Source organism: Desmodus rotundus, chromosome 1, assembly GCF_022682495.2.
Source record: "Desmodus rotundus isolate HL8 chromosome 1, HLdesRot8A.1, whole genome shotgun sequence".
NCBI lineage: Eukaryota > Metazoa > Chordata > Mammalia > Chiroptera > Phyllostomidae > Desmodus > Desmodus rotundus.
The window spans coordinates 88,146,941-88,164,189 of NC_071387.1; the positions used below are offsets into that span (position 1 = coordinate 88,146,941).

Here is a 17,249-nt window from a genome sequence, read left to right on the forward strand (position 1 = left end):
CTATTTTCTATCACAGAAACCCATTTTCTTCCTTCATTGCTGCTTTTTTTTTCAAAACTGTAATTACATATTTGGTTTCTTGTTTATTGGTTTATTACCTGTATCCAATAACACACTGAATACTCCATATAAATACAAACTCCACTGTATTGTCACTGATTAGCAAAGCACTCAATAAGCACTGGTTAAAGGATTGCATAGTCTGGTACTCAGAAGAAAGGTATGCGCTAGAGCAGCAATTTTCAACCAGCGTGCCATCCCTTAGAATGTCAAATTTAGGAGGAGTTTGGAAGATGGCGGCGAGATAGGTGGGAGCAGAGTCCACATCCCCTCAACGCCAGTGAAATACCTAACTGATCTGAGGAGCAGAGCGAACGGCCAACAGTATTCCAGCATATATGAAGATCGGAGACCAAAGATAAAGGACATTGAAAGATCAGATGGTAAGAAGAGTGCTTAAGGACAATAAGGTCCCTGGGACCAGCGCGGGGACCAGGGAGGCTGAAGCCCTGGCCCTGGCACGGGGTCTGCTGCAGGATTCTTGGGAGAGAGCCAGGCTGTGCTGTGTGAGCAGCCAGGCGCTTGTTTGGACCAGGGGGGCTTGAATAGGAAGATTTTCTCAAAAAGGAAAAGAAAATAGAGGCACTGGGCAGCTAGTTAGAGAACTTTCCGCAGCAGTCACAGCCTCCGGCGCCCCTCCCCCCTCAGCCCCTGGACTGTGAACGTGGAAAAGCCGCCCCAGCGCTCACCTGGAACCCGGCTGGCGCACACCCAGATTAGCGGACTGGGGGCCCACAACTGAAACTCCAGGTGAGCGCGCCCCTGATAAGCGGCTCTGCTGCTTGGGCACCAGACCCAAAGTGCCCCAGTGGGCGCCTACCCCAATCAGTGGCCTGGGGCCCACACCTTAAACCCCGGGTGGGCGAGCGCCCTGATAAGTGGCCCGGCTGCGTGGGCGCACAGACAAAAAGCGCCTGGGTGGGCGCACAACCAGATCAGTGGCTGGCTGCCCCCCCCCCCCCCCCCCCCCCCCCCCCCGCACAGACCCAAAGGGGGGGGGGGGGGGATTGGCAGCCAACCCAAGTCCAAAGCAGAGATCTGCCACACAATCCGATCAGCAGCCTGGCTGCCTGCAGGCGACCACACCCAAAAGCACTGGTTCTGAAAAACTCCTACCTAGCCCCTACACACAAAGCCCTGCAGGGCCTACTGGCTCTCTAGGAGGAAGGCAGAACACCCAGCAGAGGGGAGCTGCAGGGCTGGGAGAGACTGCATTCCCCAGAAAGACTCGCCCCAGTAGGGGGCTGAACTACCCCATAGCAGCACCAAGAGCCCCTAGCATCTAAGACAGCAAAAAGAGCAAGAAGGTGGAATGTGAGTTGCCCCTAATTGGTGCAACTCAAGGACAGCACAGCTGGTGAACTAAACGCCTAGTAGGGAGCAGAAGGACCCTGAGGAACTGGACTAAAGGCTGAACAGCAGTGAAGAGTGTGGCTCACGAAGGGAGAAAAGTGAAACCAATCCTTCCAACCACCTCCTCCCGTTCCAAACACAGAAGACCAGCGAACTAACCTGACCAGTTTAAAGCCAGCAGAAGACTTTTTTTTTTCTTTCCTCCTTTCCCCCTGAATTCCTTCTTCCTTTCTGTCCTTCTTTCTTTTTTTATTCCTTCTTCCTTCCATCCTTTACCTTTTTATTCCTTCTTCCTGCATTTTTTTTTAATATATTTATTGATTATGCTATTACAGTTGTCCCATTTCCCCCCCCACTCCACTCCATCCTACCCACCCCCCTCCCTCCCACATTCCCCCCCTACAGATCATGTCCATAGGTCATACTTATAAGTTCTTTGGCTTCTACATTTCCTACACTATTTTTACCCTCCCCCTGTCTATTTTCCACCTATCATCTATGCTACTTATTCTCTGTACCTTTCCCCCCCTACCCCCTCCCACTCCCTTAATGACAACCCTCATGTTCTAGTTGTTTGCCTAGTTTGCTCTCGTTTTTGTTTTATGTGTGGCTGTTAATAACTGTGAGTTTCCTGTCATTTTTACTGTTCCTATTTTTTATCTTCTTTTTCTTAGGTAACTCCCTTTAACATTTCATATAATAAGGGCTTAGTGATGATGAACTTCTTTAACTTGACCTTATCTGAGAAGCACTTTATCTTCCCTTCCATTCTAAATGATAGCTTTGCTGGATACAGTAATCTTGGATGTAGGTCCTTGCGTTTAATCTTGGGTAATGTAATGATGATGTGCCTTGGTGTGTTCCTCCTTGGGTCCAGCTTCTTTGGGACTCTCTGAGCTTCCTGGACTTCCTGGAAGTCTATTTCCTTTGCCAGATTAGGGAAGTTCTCCTTCATAATTTGTGCGAATAAGTTTTCAATTTTTTGTTCTTCCTCTTCTCCTTCTGGCACCCCTATAATTCCGATGTTGGAACGTTTCAAGGCGTCCGGGAGGTTCCTAAGCCTCTCCTCATTTTTCCAAGTTCTTGTTTCTTCATTCTTTTCTGGTTGGATGTTTGTTTCTTCCTTCTGGTCCACACCATTGATTTGAGTCCCAGTTTTCTTCTCGTCACTATTGGTTCCCTGTACATTTTCCTTTGTTTCTCTTAGCATAGGCTTCATTTTTTCATCTGTTTTTCGAATAGATTCAACCAAGTCTGTGAGCATATTGGTAACCAGTGCTTTGAACTGTGCATCCGACAGGTTGGCTATCTCTTCCTCACTTAGTTGTATTTTTTCTGGAGCTTTGAAGTGTTCTGTCATTTGGGCCATTTTTTGTTTGTTTGTTTGTCTTGGACCGTCTGTTACTTTAAGGGGCGGAGCCTTAGGTGTTCACCAGGGTGGGGTAATGCTGGTGGTAGCCCTGTGACTCTGTCCGTGGGGGAGGGGCCGAGTGGGAGCAATGGCGCCCGCCTCACTCTCCTCCAGCTTTCAATCTTTCACTCCCCTACCCACAATCAAACTGGGCCACTCTGGTGCTGGTTCCCGAGTAAGTGGGCCTGTGCACACTCTAGGCCCCTGTGGGTCTCTCCAACGACCTCTCCCGTGAGACTGGGAGTCTCTCCTGCTGCTGCCCCAACCCCCAGGGGCGCTTTCAATCAGAGGTTTGAGGCTTTATTTCCCCAAGCTGGAGCCCTGGGTTACGTGGTCTGCTTCGCTCCCCGCCGTTCATCTGGTTTATCTGTGGGTGAATGTGGTGCCGAGGGGTGCTACCCGCTGCTCTGCCTGCCCCGTTCTCCGCCACTCTGAGTCCGGCCCTCTCGGTTTATCTCTGCAAATGTGGGGCCGCAGGGTCTGCTAGTGCTCAGACTGCCTGCACCATTTGTCCCACACTCCGCCAGTCTCAGTCCCGCCACAGCCACGCAAGTCCTCTTCACCCCGGTGCCCGTCTCCGCCCCTCCAACCAGTCTGGATGAATGTTTATTTTCTATTTCCTTGGTGTTGGTCCCCCTTGCTGTTCGATTCTCTGTCAGTTCTGGTTGTACGAAGAGGCACAGTGTATCTACCTACGCCGCCATCTTGGTTCTATCTGCCTTCTTTTATTTATTCTTTTGTTTTAACTTTTGTTAAAATTCCTACTTATCTTCCCTCTGATCTTTCTTTCTTCCTTCTTCCTTCCTTCCTTTCCTTTCTATTCCCTTTTTCCCTCCATCCCTTCATTTTTTTTTTTTTTTTGCACCCATTCCTCTTTTTCCCACATGTGAGACAATAAAACCTGGAGTGCTGAAAAGACCAGAGTTAGACCCTGTTACACCCATAAACATCACCGCAAGACCAGTGAGCACAGGAGATTAAGGAGACAGCACCACTGAATCCCAATGGTATTCTACCATAGAAGTTCATACCATAAACCCAGGGAGTCAGAATGGATCAATTTAAGAAGCAGAAGCTAACAAGAAGAGTCTCACAAACAATGGGAAGACAAAGAAACAATCCCCAAATGAAAGGAAAGGAGGAAGCCTCACAAAGAATGCTAACTGAAAAAGAAACAACTCAACTATCAGATACTGAGTTCAAAGCAATGGTCATCAGGAAGATCACTGAGCTCTCTGAGCTCAAAGAGACTACCAGAAACTACAGGGAAACTACAATGAACTCACTGCAAAATATATCAACATGAAAAAGGAAATAGAAACTATCAACAAGGGCCAAGAGGAAATGAAGAATACAATTTCTGAATTGAGGAACACAGTAGAAGGAATGAAAAGCAGACTTGATGAAGCAGAGGATCATTCAGCGAGCTGGAGGACAAAGTAGAAAAAAACACCCAGAAAGAGCAAGACAAGGAAAAGAGGCTCAGAAAGAATGAAGAGGTAATAAGGGAAATGCAGGACAACATGAAGACTAACAATATCCGTATAATAGGAATACCAGAAGGAGAAGAAGAAGAGCAAGGGATAGAAAACCTGTTTGAAAAAGTAATGATGGAAAATTTCCCTAATTTGATGAGAGAAAAAGTCACCCAAATCCAGGACACAGAGAGTCCCAATCAAGAAGAACCCAAAGAGGCCCATTGCAAGACACATCATAATTAAAATGGCAAATTTCCAAGACAAAGAGAGGATCTTAAAGGCAGCAAGGGAGAAACAGGAAGTAACATACAAGGAAGCCCCAATAAGGTTAGCAACTGACTTCTCAATGGAAACACTCCAAGCCAGAAGAGAATGGCAAAAAAATATTCCAAGTAATGAGAACGTGAGGCTTGCAACCAAGACTATTTTACCTAGCAAGGCTCTCAATCAAGATAGAAGGCCAAATAAAGAGTTTCCCAGACAAAAGAAGTCTAAACGAATACACTTCCACCACACCAGCTCTGCAACAGATGCTAAGGGACTGCTTTAAGGAAAGGAAGGAAAAGGCAAAGAGAGAGGAACACAGGTAGGAAAAAAAGGCAATGAATAACTACCTATCCATTATAACCTTAAACGTCAATGGATTAAATGCTCCAATCAAAAGACATAGATTAGCTGAATGGATAAGAAAACATGACACACACATATGTTGCCTAAAAGAGACCCATCTCAGGACAAAAGACTTACATAGACTGAAAGTGAAGGGCTGCAAACAAATTTTCCAAGCAAACGGACAGGAAAAAAAAGCAGGGGTAGCAATACTCATATCAGACAAAATAGACTTCCAAGGAAGGGCCATAAAGAGAGACCCAGAAGGTCACTTCATAATACTCAAAGGAAGAATCCAACAAGAACATATAAACATTGCAAATATATCTGCACCCAACATAGGAGCACCCAAATACATAAAGAAAATCTTGGAGGACTTCAACAAAGATATTGACAGCAACACAATTATAGTAGGGGACTTCAACACCCCACTGTCAAAAATGGACAGGTCTTCCAAACAAAATATCAACAAAGATATCGTATCACTTAACAATACCCTAGATGAAATGGACTTAACTGATATCTATAGAGCTTTTCATCCCAAAGAAGCAAAATACACAGTCTTTTCAAGTGTACATGGAACTTTTTCAAAGATAGACCACATGAGAGGACACAAAGCAAGCCTCAACAAGTCCAAGAAAATTGAAATCATATCAAGCATTTTCTCTGACCACAAGGGACTAAAACTAGAAACCAACCCCAAAGGAAAACACCCAAAACACTCAAAATCATGGAGACCGAATAGCATGCTGTTAAAAAATGAATGGGTCAAGAATGAGATTAGGGAAGAAATCAAAAACTTTCTGAAAACAAATGAAAATGAACTCACAACAACCCAAAACCTATGGGAAACAGCAAAGGCAGTCCTGAGAGGGAACTTCATAGCAATACAGGCCAACCTTAAAAAGATAGAAATATTTCAAACGAACAACCTAACCCTACACCTACAAGAACTAGAGGAACAACAACAAAGACAGCCCAGAGCAAGCAGAAGGAAGGAAATAACCAAGATCAGAGCAGAGTTAAATGACATAGAGACTCTAAAAGCACAATTCTAAGGATCAATGAATCCAGGAGCTGGTTCTTTGAAAAGATAAACAAAATCGACAAGCCTTTAAGTAGGCTCATCAAGAAAAAAACAGAGAGGTTCCAAATAAACACAATTAGAAATGAAAGAGGAGAGATTACAACTGATACCACAGAAATAGAAAGGATTGGAAGAAATTACTACGAAGAACTGTATGCCAAGAAATTTGAAAACCTAGGTGAAAAGCACACATTTCTAGAAAAATAGAATCTTCCAAAACTGAATGAAGAAGAAGCAGAAAGCCTGAACAGACCAAAAACAGCAGAAGAAATTGAAGCAGTCATCAAAAAACTCCCAACACACAAAAGCCCTGGACAAGATGGTTTCACAGGAGAATTCTACAAAGCATTTCAGGAAGAGCTAACCTCTATCCTTCACAGACTATTTGAAAAAGTCCAAAGTGATGGAAGACTCCCAAACTCTTTTTATGAAGCCAGCATCATCCTAATCCCCAAACCAGATAAAGACACAATGAAGAAAGAAAACTTCATGCCAATATTGCTAATGAACATAGATGCTAAAATTCTCAACAAGATATTGGCAAAACACATCCAGCAATACATTAAAAAGATCATACACCATGACCAAGTGGGATTCATCCCAGGGATGCAAGGATGGTACAATATTTGCAAATCAATAAACATACTACATCACATCAACAACAGCAGTGACAAAAATCACATGATCATATCAATAGATGTGGAAAAAGCATTTGATAAGATACAGCACCCACTTCTGATAAAAACACTCAGCAAAGTGGGAATAAAGGGAGCATTCCTCAACATAATAAAGGCCGTATAGGAGAGACCTACAGCCAACATCATACTCAATGGACAAAAACGTAGAGCTTTCCCACTAAGATCAGGAACAAGACAAGGATGCCCTCTCTCACCACTCCTATTCAACATAGTATTGGAAGTCCTAGCCACAGCAATCAGACAAGAAAAAGAAATAAAAGGCATCCAAATTGGAAAGGAGGAAATGAAAATCTCACTGTTTGCAGATGACATGATAGTGTACATGGAAAATCCTATAGACTCCACCAAAAAACTACTCTACCTAAGAAATGAATTTGGCAAAACAGCTGGATACAAAGTCAATACTCAGAAATCAAAGGCATTCTTGTATAGCAACGACGAAACTGCAGAAACAGAAATCAGGAAAAAAATCCCATTTGATATAGCAACAAGAAAAATAAAGTACCTAGGAATCAACCTAACGAAGGAGGTAAAAGACCTGTACTCAGAAAACTACACAACACTGGAGAAAAATATTAAGGAAGACACAAACAAATGGAAGCATGTACCATGCTCATGGATTGGAGGAATTAACATCATCAAAATGTCCCTACTACCCAAAGCAATTTATAGATTCAATGCAATCCCTATTAGAGTACCCATGACATATTTCACAGATATAGAACAAACATTTCAGAAATTTATATGGAACCATTAACAACCCTGAATAGCTGCAGCAATTTTGAGGAAGAAGAACCAAGCAGGAGGGATCACAATACCTGATATCAAACTGTATTACAAGGCCACTGTAATCAAAACAGCCTGGCACTGGCATAAAAACAGGCACATAGACCAATGGAACAGAACAGAGAGCCCAGAAATAAACTCAAGTCTTTATGGTCAATTAATATTTGACAAGGGAGGCAGGAGCATAAAATGGAGCAAAAACAGCCTCTTCAACAGATGGTGTTGGGAGATCTGGACAGCTACATGCAAAAAAATGAAACTCGATCACCAACATACGCCACACACAAAAATAAATTCCCGGTGGATAAAAGACTTAAATATAAGTTGTAACACCATAAAAGTCCTTGAGGAAAACATTGGCAGGAAAATCTCAGACATTCCATGCAGCAACATCCTCACAGATGTCCCCTAAATCAAGGGACATAAAGGAAAGAATAAACAAATGGGACCTCATCAAAATGAAAAGCTTCTGCATGGCTAAAGAAAACTGCATTAAAATGCAAAGAGAACCAACAGCATGGGAAAACATATTTGCCAATGATACCTCACACAGGGGCCTGACCTACAAAATATATAAAGAACTCACAGGACTCCACTCCAGGAAGACAAACAACCCAACTGAAAAATGGGCAAAGGACTTGAACAGACACTTCTCCAAGGAAGACATACAGAGTGCCCTGAGACATATGAAAAGATGCTCAGCTTCACTAGCCATCAGAGACATGCAAATTAAAACCACAATGAGGTACAATCTCACACTAGTCAGAGTGGGCAACATAAACAAATCCACAAACAAATGTTGGAGAGGATATGGAGAAAAGAGAACCCTAGTGCACTGTTGGTGGGAATGCAGACTGGTGAGGACACTGTGGAAAACAGTATGGAATTTCCTCAGAAAACTAAAAATGGAACTGCCCTTTGACCCAGCAATTCCTCTGCTGGGATTATACCCTAAGAACCCTGAAACACCAATCCAAAAGAACCTGTGCACCCCAATGTTCATAGCAGTACAATTTACAACAGCCAAGTACTGGAAGCAACCTAAGTGCCCATCAGCAAACGAGTGGATCCAAAAGCTATGGTATATTTACACAATGGAATTCTACACAGCAGAGAGAAAGAAGGAGCTTATACCCTGGTCAATGGCATAGATGGAACTGGAGAGCATTATGCTAAGTGAAATAAGCCAGGCGGTGAGGGACAAATACCATATGATCTCACCTTTAACTGGAACATAATCAATACAAGAAAAAAACAAACAAAATATAACCAGAGACATTGAAGTTAAGAATAATCTAACAATAGCCAGGGGGGAGTGGGGTGGGGACAGTGGGAAGAGGGGATTACAGGAACTACTATAAAGGATACATGGACAAAATCAAGGGGGAGGGTGTAGGTGGGGGAGGGAGGGGGGTTCGGCTGGGGTGGGTTGGAGGGGTGGGGAGAAAAGGCATACAACTGTAATTGAATAACAATAAAAAAATTTTTTTAAAAAAGAATGTCCAATTTAAAAAATGACAACAGCCAACCTAACAATAGCCATCCTGTGTGAATAAATCAAAATTATACCTATTTTTTTGTCAGGATTAGTAAAAAATATATTTTTTGGAGTGCCATGGAATTTTAGTAATTAGTTTATGTGTGTTGTAAGATTTTTTTAAAAAGGTGAAAATCACTAGACTGGAGATATTGGGTTAGAGGTAATAACTTAACCATGAAAATTGGTAAGATCACCTGTGGGAAGCATGTGGGGTTAGAAGAGAAGACAAGCTGGATTCAAGACCTAAAGAAGCTCAACATTTAAGAGTTTGAGTAGAATAAGCAAAGATGACTAGAGCAGAGAAGTCAGATAAACCAAAGGGAAGCCAAAGAAAGACTGTTTCAAGAACGGAGTATTGAACTGCAGAATGCTGCCAAGAGGTCTTAGTAGAAAGTGTAAAGAAAAGGATCCACTGGATTTCATCTTATGGAGATTACTGGTGACTTGAGTGAAAGCCATTTCAGGAGAGTGTAGGATCTGATGACAAATCGCAGAGTGATTCCGTGGTGAGGAAGTACAGCCACTATCTAATAGTTAAAATTGTGAAGGGCAGCAGTGAGATTGGTGATAGATGGAGACCTTCAGCAACCAAGGAAAGTGACCCTGAACACCCAGGAAGTAAAGAGAATAGTACATGTGAACAGCAAAAATTCAAACAAGCGAGGAAAGCAATCCTCACAATCTTTTAGTGCACCAGCACAATGAGGTAATCCTGACGAGAACTTATACAATGGGGCACACTGTGAGCATTCAATCATGTTAGTTGTTGGTTTAATAAATTGTCTCTTCGATAGACTGTAAGTGCTACAAGAAGGACAGAGACCATGTCTGTTTTATTCATGCTTGCATTCCCAGGGCCTACCACAGTGCCTGGCACAGTAGGTGCTCCATAAATATTTCTGAGTGAATTCAGAATTCTGAATACAATCTTAACTACTGTACTAGCCACTTTGTAGCCTCTAATTCATTGTTTTTTTTCTTTGTAAGACGACTGTCACTTAAGCACGCTCTAAGTCTTGCGGAAAGTAACGCTAAATAACAACGAACGTAGATAAATGGCTTCTTACTGAAGAACCGTGACGAGTATTTCACAGTCATAGCAAGGTCAACCAGTGGGCCCGCCACCCTAAGCGGTAAAATGCCAGAGCCAGCGCTCCTCAGGGCAGAAGCCGCAGCAGCCGCCTTCCCAGAAGGGGGCGCTGCAGCTTCACCGCACCCGGCCTGAGGCCCCACCCGCGGGTCACCTGCAGCGGCTGCACTCGGGCCTCCGATGAGACGGCTCCACTGGCAGTTCCCATAGCCCGTCCACACTGGCGCTGCCCGCTTCCTCGCCTAGAGCAGCCACCACCGGAGCTGCGCCGCTCTCCCGCCGCTCCTCCTCTTTAGGCGTCTGAGACCTCGAGGCTGACGGCCGCTCGACCGAGTCCCTGGGCGTTCGCGCCTCTTTTTGCGGCTCCATGGCAGGAGCTCAGAATCGGCAGTCACACTGACGCCTGCTGCCGCTGGAGGGCGCCACACACTGGAGAAATAGTTTCGCACCGCCCCGCGCTACGCAAGCACGCCACGTACAGGGGCGGGTCTTCGAAGCTGGTGCTCTAGGTCCCGCCCCGCAGCGAAGAAGGATCTACCCCATTGGTCAATAGCCAGTGAGAGCTTTTACCCGGAACCAGATTGGAACGTGTGGGTTGGCCTGGGGAGCACGTGAAATTCGGTTGGGGTAGCTAGGACAACTAAAGGGTTACACTTTGAAAACGTTGCGGGTAACAATGAAAATAAGACGGAATTCTACACTTCCCGCCTTAGCATGGCACTTTAAGAATTAGGTGCTTATGTGGGCACAGCAGTTGCAGCAGCTGATGTACACTAAAGTGATAGCTAACGGCCAACACGGGAGAATTTGTATCACCTTAAAATTGGATTCATGCTTGTCTATTAAAAGCGAATTTCTTACTCTAGAAGAACGGAGATCTGTCCCTGTCTTGTACTTCTTGGTATTTCTCCCAGCGTCAAGCATACTATTACACAGTAGACACCAAATATTGGTTAAATGAGATTTTAAATTTTCCGAGGCCCCTAAGAACAGGAGGCAATAGGAGGGCTGAAATTTTATGGATGAGAAAAAAAAAAGCCATGGAAAGAGAACTATCTTGCCCAAGTTTTTACAGCTCCTGGATAATAGCAATACAGCCCACACTTTTTTGTTGTTGTTATTGTTGTTTTGAAAGCCAAAGTGAAGTTCACCTTAGAATGAAAGCAGAAATTCTACTTTCCCGAAATTGCTTTTCATTTATTAATACTTTGTTACTGGTACCAATAACGTAGATTTACCATTAACAGTAAGAAAGCAGTATTGTATTTCTAAAAATAAAGTTTCTTTTCACTATTAGGTTCTCAGTTAATTTAAAATCAAGCTTGTGGATAGAATACAGGACTACTGTTCTCAACTATCTTGCATTCTTTTCCCCTGCAAATAGCACCTGTCATTTCTTTTGGACTACTGTAAGGGAGGGATAGGAAACGGCTGAAACATCCACAGGTGATAGATGTAGGATGGGAGAAAGAACTGGCACTTATGGCAGCTGGAATTGGGAGACAATCAAAACCCAGAGACTGTAGAAAGGGAGATGAATCAGATAATAAATACTGACTGCAGATTTAGGTGGAAGAACCAACTCTTTAACTACCAGAATTTAGTTCTCATGTGGCAACTTTTAAATTCATTTCTAGTTTCAAGGTGTAAAATGTTCTAAAATCATTTATGATCCCTCTGGACTCCCAACTAAGCCATCTTATATTTGACTTTAACACTCCATGTCAGATCTGGCTTTACCCTTGAAAGTATTCAAAATCCAATCATTTATCACTTCTACTACTTCTACCCTGGTTCAAGCCCCATCATCTCTTCCCTAGGATTTTACCATAGGCATATAAGTGGTCTCCTGTTCCATCCTTGTTTCTGTATCACCCATTTTCCCCAAGGTTGACCAGACGCAAAGAAAACCATGCAGAAGGGATACAGGTAAGGTTGAGAGGGGGAAAAAAAGATGTTTTTCTTGTGGAAAGCAAGAAATTCACTCAATATCTAGGGTTATGAACCCTGACCTTGAAAGCCTGAGGAAATGTATTCCCCACCCAGCCAGCTGCTACTTTATGTGAGGTTACCAGCTTCACACAGACTGTGATATAAGAATAAAGACTATCAGTGACCTAACCTCTGGGAAATGCCAAGATGACCAAGAAGAGGGCCAAAAGATCCTTGAAGGGGTACAACCAACTTATCAGTGCAGAAATGTTGCAAAACAATCTATTAAGATGTTGATCTATGTTTTATCTCCCAACTCCTAGTAGGTAGTCAAATCATTATGATTCTTTGCCTCAGAAGAGTTTGAGTGGTATAAACTGATTAAAATATTAAGCCTATGTGTATCTCGGGGGCAAGGGTTAGGGGAGGAGATGGGTAAGTGTCATTGGGATAAATGCAAAAAGTGCTACAGGGAAGAATTCTCCTAAATGGGAAGGCAACAAAGGAAAACCAAAACCCCACCTCTGTGGTGCCCTAGACTCCAGGTTTCCCAGCATTGTGAAGATGCTACTGCTCCCACTAGAATACATGAGACCAGGATGGCAGAGACAATGGAATCTCATTAATAGCAAATGATAACAAAGTCAGAACAGCTTCCCTGATGTTTTGGCTGTGAAAAATAATGTAAACAGACACTTTTAAGTGGAGGTGGAGCTGCCATCCCAGAGGAACTGCCTTGCACACCTTACTCCTCCAACCTTTGGAATGTTAAAACTACTACTGCTTGTATTTAGCTAGAAAAGGGGAGCAAAGGCAACTAGACATTGAGTTTAATAATTTGGAAGCATAAGCCTGTTAACTTGCTAGCCAAGAAGCTACAGCTTCCTACCCCAGGGGATTACAGCATTGCTCTGCTAACAAGATTAATACTCCTCCTCCACCCCTTCAGCACTGGATTATTGGAAGGTGTGGGTGGAGGCACTGGACCAAAGAGGCCTGTCAGTCTAACTAGGGGGTGGACCTATCCAAAGCCCAACTTGGGAAGTTGATTGGTCATTTTGAGAAAGCACCTAGCTCATCCCAAACCCAAGCTCCTGGTTATAAATAACTCCATGGGAATAAATAAGCTCTCTCCTCTTGCTTTTTGGTCCACACACAGTGCATGCACCTGTTCCCTCCATGATCTCCAACACAGCAATGGACTAGTACACACACACTAAACTAGCTGGGTGCTGAACTGTACTATCCTTTAATTTAGAGCATGAACTCTGGGCAGTGGTTTCACTCTGCCCCTACTAAATACAAAATTGCACGTTTTCTATGGCAAGACAGATGGAGATGAGACATTGGGAAGTCAAGAGGGGAACTCCCTTAGTTGTACATAATCAATAAAACATACCACAGAGACACATTCTCCTATGTTGGTCTCAAGAAATTCTTTTCCTTTAGAAGGAAAGAGCCCCACTGCAAGAGCCCTACTTCCACTGATAAAAAAAAAAAAAAAAGAAAGAAAGAAACCGAACCAAATAACCTCTGGAGTAGGCCTAAACTACCACTGTATCCCAAATAACTATTTGTAAAGATAACAAGAGAGCAGACATTATGACTGCAGGACTGAAAATTAAAGACCTTTACTCTGGTCAATGTAGCTCAGTTGGTTAGACTATTGTCCCATAATCAAAAGTTTGGGGGTTTGATTACTGGTCAGGGCACATACCTAGGTTGCAGTTTTGATCCCTGATCTAGGCACATACAATACCCAGTCTGGGCATATGGGAGGCAACCAATTGCTGTCCCTCTCTCACATCAATGTTCCTCTCTCTCCCTTCCTCTCTCTCTAAAAGCAATGAAAATATATCTTTTGGTGAGGAAGGGAGGGAGGGATGGAGGGATAAAGGAAGGAAGGAAAAATTACACCTTTAGAATTAGCATCACTGTGTTAGTTTATCTGCACCTGTAGAAATTCCTTCTATTCATGTAATTGTTCAGCTTCCCTTTCCCATAAATACCCTCCTAATAGGTAAACTATTTAAGTTTATGCCTAAATCAGTGCTTCCTGAATAGGTATTATTTTGTATCTCAAATAAATGTTTGTTGCCTTTCACTTTGGCCTTTTATTTTTAGTAGGTTAATATGGCACATGGTAAGATACTTGGGGACTTGCATGTCACTGGTAGAGAAAAGGGCCTTAATAGTGTCCGAGGTTGAATACCCTGCCAGCCCAACAGATGAGAATTCAGCATTGGATAAACTTTGATTTAAATGAAATAGACATAACATTTCCTGCTATATTAGTTTTTATTGCTCCTTAAAAAAACTTAGTGGCTCAAAACAATACACATTTATTATCTTACATTATCTTCTGTATATCAGGAATCTGACATGCATTTCATAGGACTAAAATCTAGGTGGAAGCAGGCTTCATTCCTTTGGAGGCTCTAAAGGAAAATCCATTTCCTTCCTAATCTTTCAGGTTGTTGGCAGAATTCAGTTCCTTGTAGTTGTTATTTACTTGCTGGCTATTAGCAGAGAGCTGTTCCAAGCTTCTAGAGGGCACCCATGTTCCTTGACTTTCAAGGAAAGCAAACCATTATCATTATTAAACCTTTTAGAGTTCCTTTAGGCTGCCCCTGAAAATTATATTGGCATAATACAAATCAACATAAGAAAAGCATACCCATTTATTTAACAAGCTTTTCATGACCTGGGAGACTTCATAGGGCATGAAGACCCAAAGAAATTATGAAACGAATTTGCTTTTATGTCAGGTAGAACGAAGAGGCAAATGTGTAAAAGTGAATCAACTATGTGGGCAGACAAAAGGAAGATAAGAATTATTTTTAACAAGGTCTGTTTGTATAGAATACTCTTGATCTCAGCTTCCGGGCCTTAATAATTGGAAGGGTTATTTTTTTCTTTATGGTATAGGAATGACATCTTTCATGTAGGTATTTCGTCTCCTGCTTTTAAGATAAATAAGAGATTTATGGGAAGATGGCGGCAAGATAGATGGGAGCAGACTCCACTTCCCCTCAGCACCAGTGAAACACCAAGCTGATCTGAGGATCAGAGCAAACAGCCAAAGGTATTCCAGCATATATGAAGATCGGAGACAAAAGATAGAGGACATTGAAAGGTCTGATGGTAAGAAGAGTGCTTAAGGACAATAAGGTCCCTGGGACCAGTGCGGGGACCAGGGTGGCTGAAGCCTTGGCCCTGGGCGCAGGGTCTGCTGCAGGATTCTTGGGAGAGAACCAGGTTGAGCTGTGTGAGCAGCCAGGTGCTTGTTTGGACCAGGGGGGCTTGAATAGGAAGAATTTCTCAAAAAGAAAAAGAAAAAATAGAGGCACTCAGGGGCTAGTTAGAGAACTCTCCACAGCAGCCGCTGCCTCTGGCACCCCTCCCCCCTCAGCCCCTGGACTGTGAACGCAGGATAAGCAGCCCCAGCTCTCAACTGAAGCCCAGTTGTGTGCACCCAGATTATCGGACTGGGCACCCACAACAGAAACCGTGCCTGGACACCAACACCTGAAACCCCGGCTGGACGCCGACACCTGAAACCTCAGGTGGGAGCGCACCGGGAGCAGAGGCTAGCTGCCCCACCCCACTCACAGGCCCAAACTGGTGGACCCACCAGCTGCAAAACCCAAGCCCAAAGCAGCGGATCAGCTGATCAACTGCCTGGCTGCCTGCGAGCCACCACACCTAAAAGCACCGGTTCTGAACAACTCCTACCGACCCCTGTGCACAGAGCCCTGCAGGGCCTACTGTCACTCTATGATGAAGGCAGAACGCCCAGCAGACAGGAGCTGCTGGACTATGGGAGACTGCATTCCCCGGAAAGACTCGACCCAGTAGGGGGCGGAACTACCCCATAGCAGCACCAAGAGCCCCTAGCATCTAAGACAGCAAAAAGAGCAAGAAGGGGGAGCGTGAGTTGTCCTTAATTGGTGCAACTCAAGGACTGCACAACTGGTGAACTAAAGGCCTAGTGGGGAGCAGAAGGACCCTAAGGAACTGGACTAGAGGCTGAACAACAGCGAAGAGTGTGGCTCAGGAAGGGAGGAAAGTGAAACCAACACTTCCAACCACCACCTCCTATTTCACAGACAGGAAGACCAGTAGAACTAACCTAACCAGTTTAAAGCCAGCAGAAGAATTTTTTCTTTTACTCCTTTCCCCCTCAATTCCTTCTTCCTTTCTGTCCTTCTTTCTCCTTATTCCTTCTTCCTTCCATTCATTTCCTATTTTATTCCTTCTTCCTCACTTCTTTTATTTATTCTTTTGTTCTAATTTTTGTTAAAATTCCTATTTATAATGCCTCCGATCTTTCTTTATTCCTTCTTCCCTCCTTCCTTTCCTTTTCTACTCCCCTTTTCCCTCCTTCCCTTCTCCTTTTTTCCCCCTTTCTCTTTTTCCCCACAGGTGAGACAATAAAACCTGGAGTGCTGAAAAGACCACAGTTAGACTGTGTTAGACCCATAAACGTCAGCTCAAGACCAGTGACCATAGGAGATTAAGTAGACGGCACCACTGAATCCCACTGGCATTCTTCCATAGAAGTCCATACCATAAACCCAGGGAGTCAGAATAGATCAATTTAGGAAGCAGAGGCTACCAAGAAGAGTCTCACAAACAATGAGAAGAAAAAGAAACAATCCCCAAATGAAAAGAAAAGAGGAAGCCTCAGAAAGAATGCTAACTGAAAAAGAGGAAACTCAACTATCACATACTGAGTTAACAGCAATGGTTATCATCGGGAAGCTCACTGAGCTCACTGAGCTCACAGAGAACTACCAGAAACTACAGGGAAACTACAATGAACTCACTGCAAACTATATCAACATAAAAAAGGAAATAGAAACTATCAACAAGGGCCAAGAGGAAATGAAGAATACAATTTCTGAATTGAAAAACACAGTAGAAGGAATGAAAAGCAGACTTGATGAAGCAGAGGATCAGATCAGCGAGCTGGAGGACAAAGTAGAAAAAAAACACCAGGAATGAGCAAGAAAAGGGAAAGTGGCTCAGAAAGAATGAAACGGGATTAAGGGAAATGCAGGACAACATGAAACGTAACAATATCCTTATAATAGGCATACCAGCAGGAGAAGAAGAAGAGCAAGGTATAAAAAACCTGTTTGAAAAAGTAATGATGGAAAATTTCCCTAATTTGATGAGAGAAAAAGTCACCCAAATCCAGGA

At 43.4% G+C, this 17,249-nt stretch overlaps 1 protein-coding gene across 1 annotated transcript in view; it reads right to left on the minus strand.

The window, feature by feature from the left end:
* The window catches only part of LOC112304889 (tRNA-uridine aminocarboxypropyltransferase 2), a 108,693-nt gene extending 98,171 nt beyond the window's left edge, over nt 1-10,522 (minus strand). Inside the window, exon 1 of the mRNA XM_024560576.4 lies at nt 10,267-10,522. Coding sequence (XP_024416344.1) covers nt 10,267-10,481 — 215 coding nt within the window. The 5' untranslated portion in view covers nt 10,482-10,522. The remainder of the gene's footprint in view (nt 1-10,266) is intronic.
* Nucleotides 10,523-17,249: the final 6,727 nt, after the last annotated feature.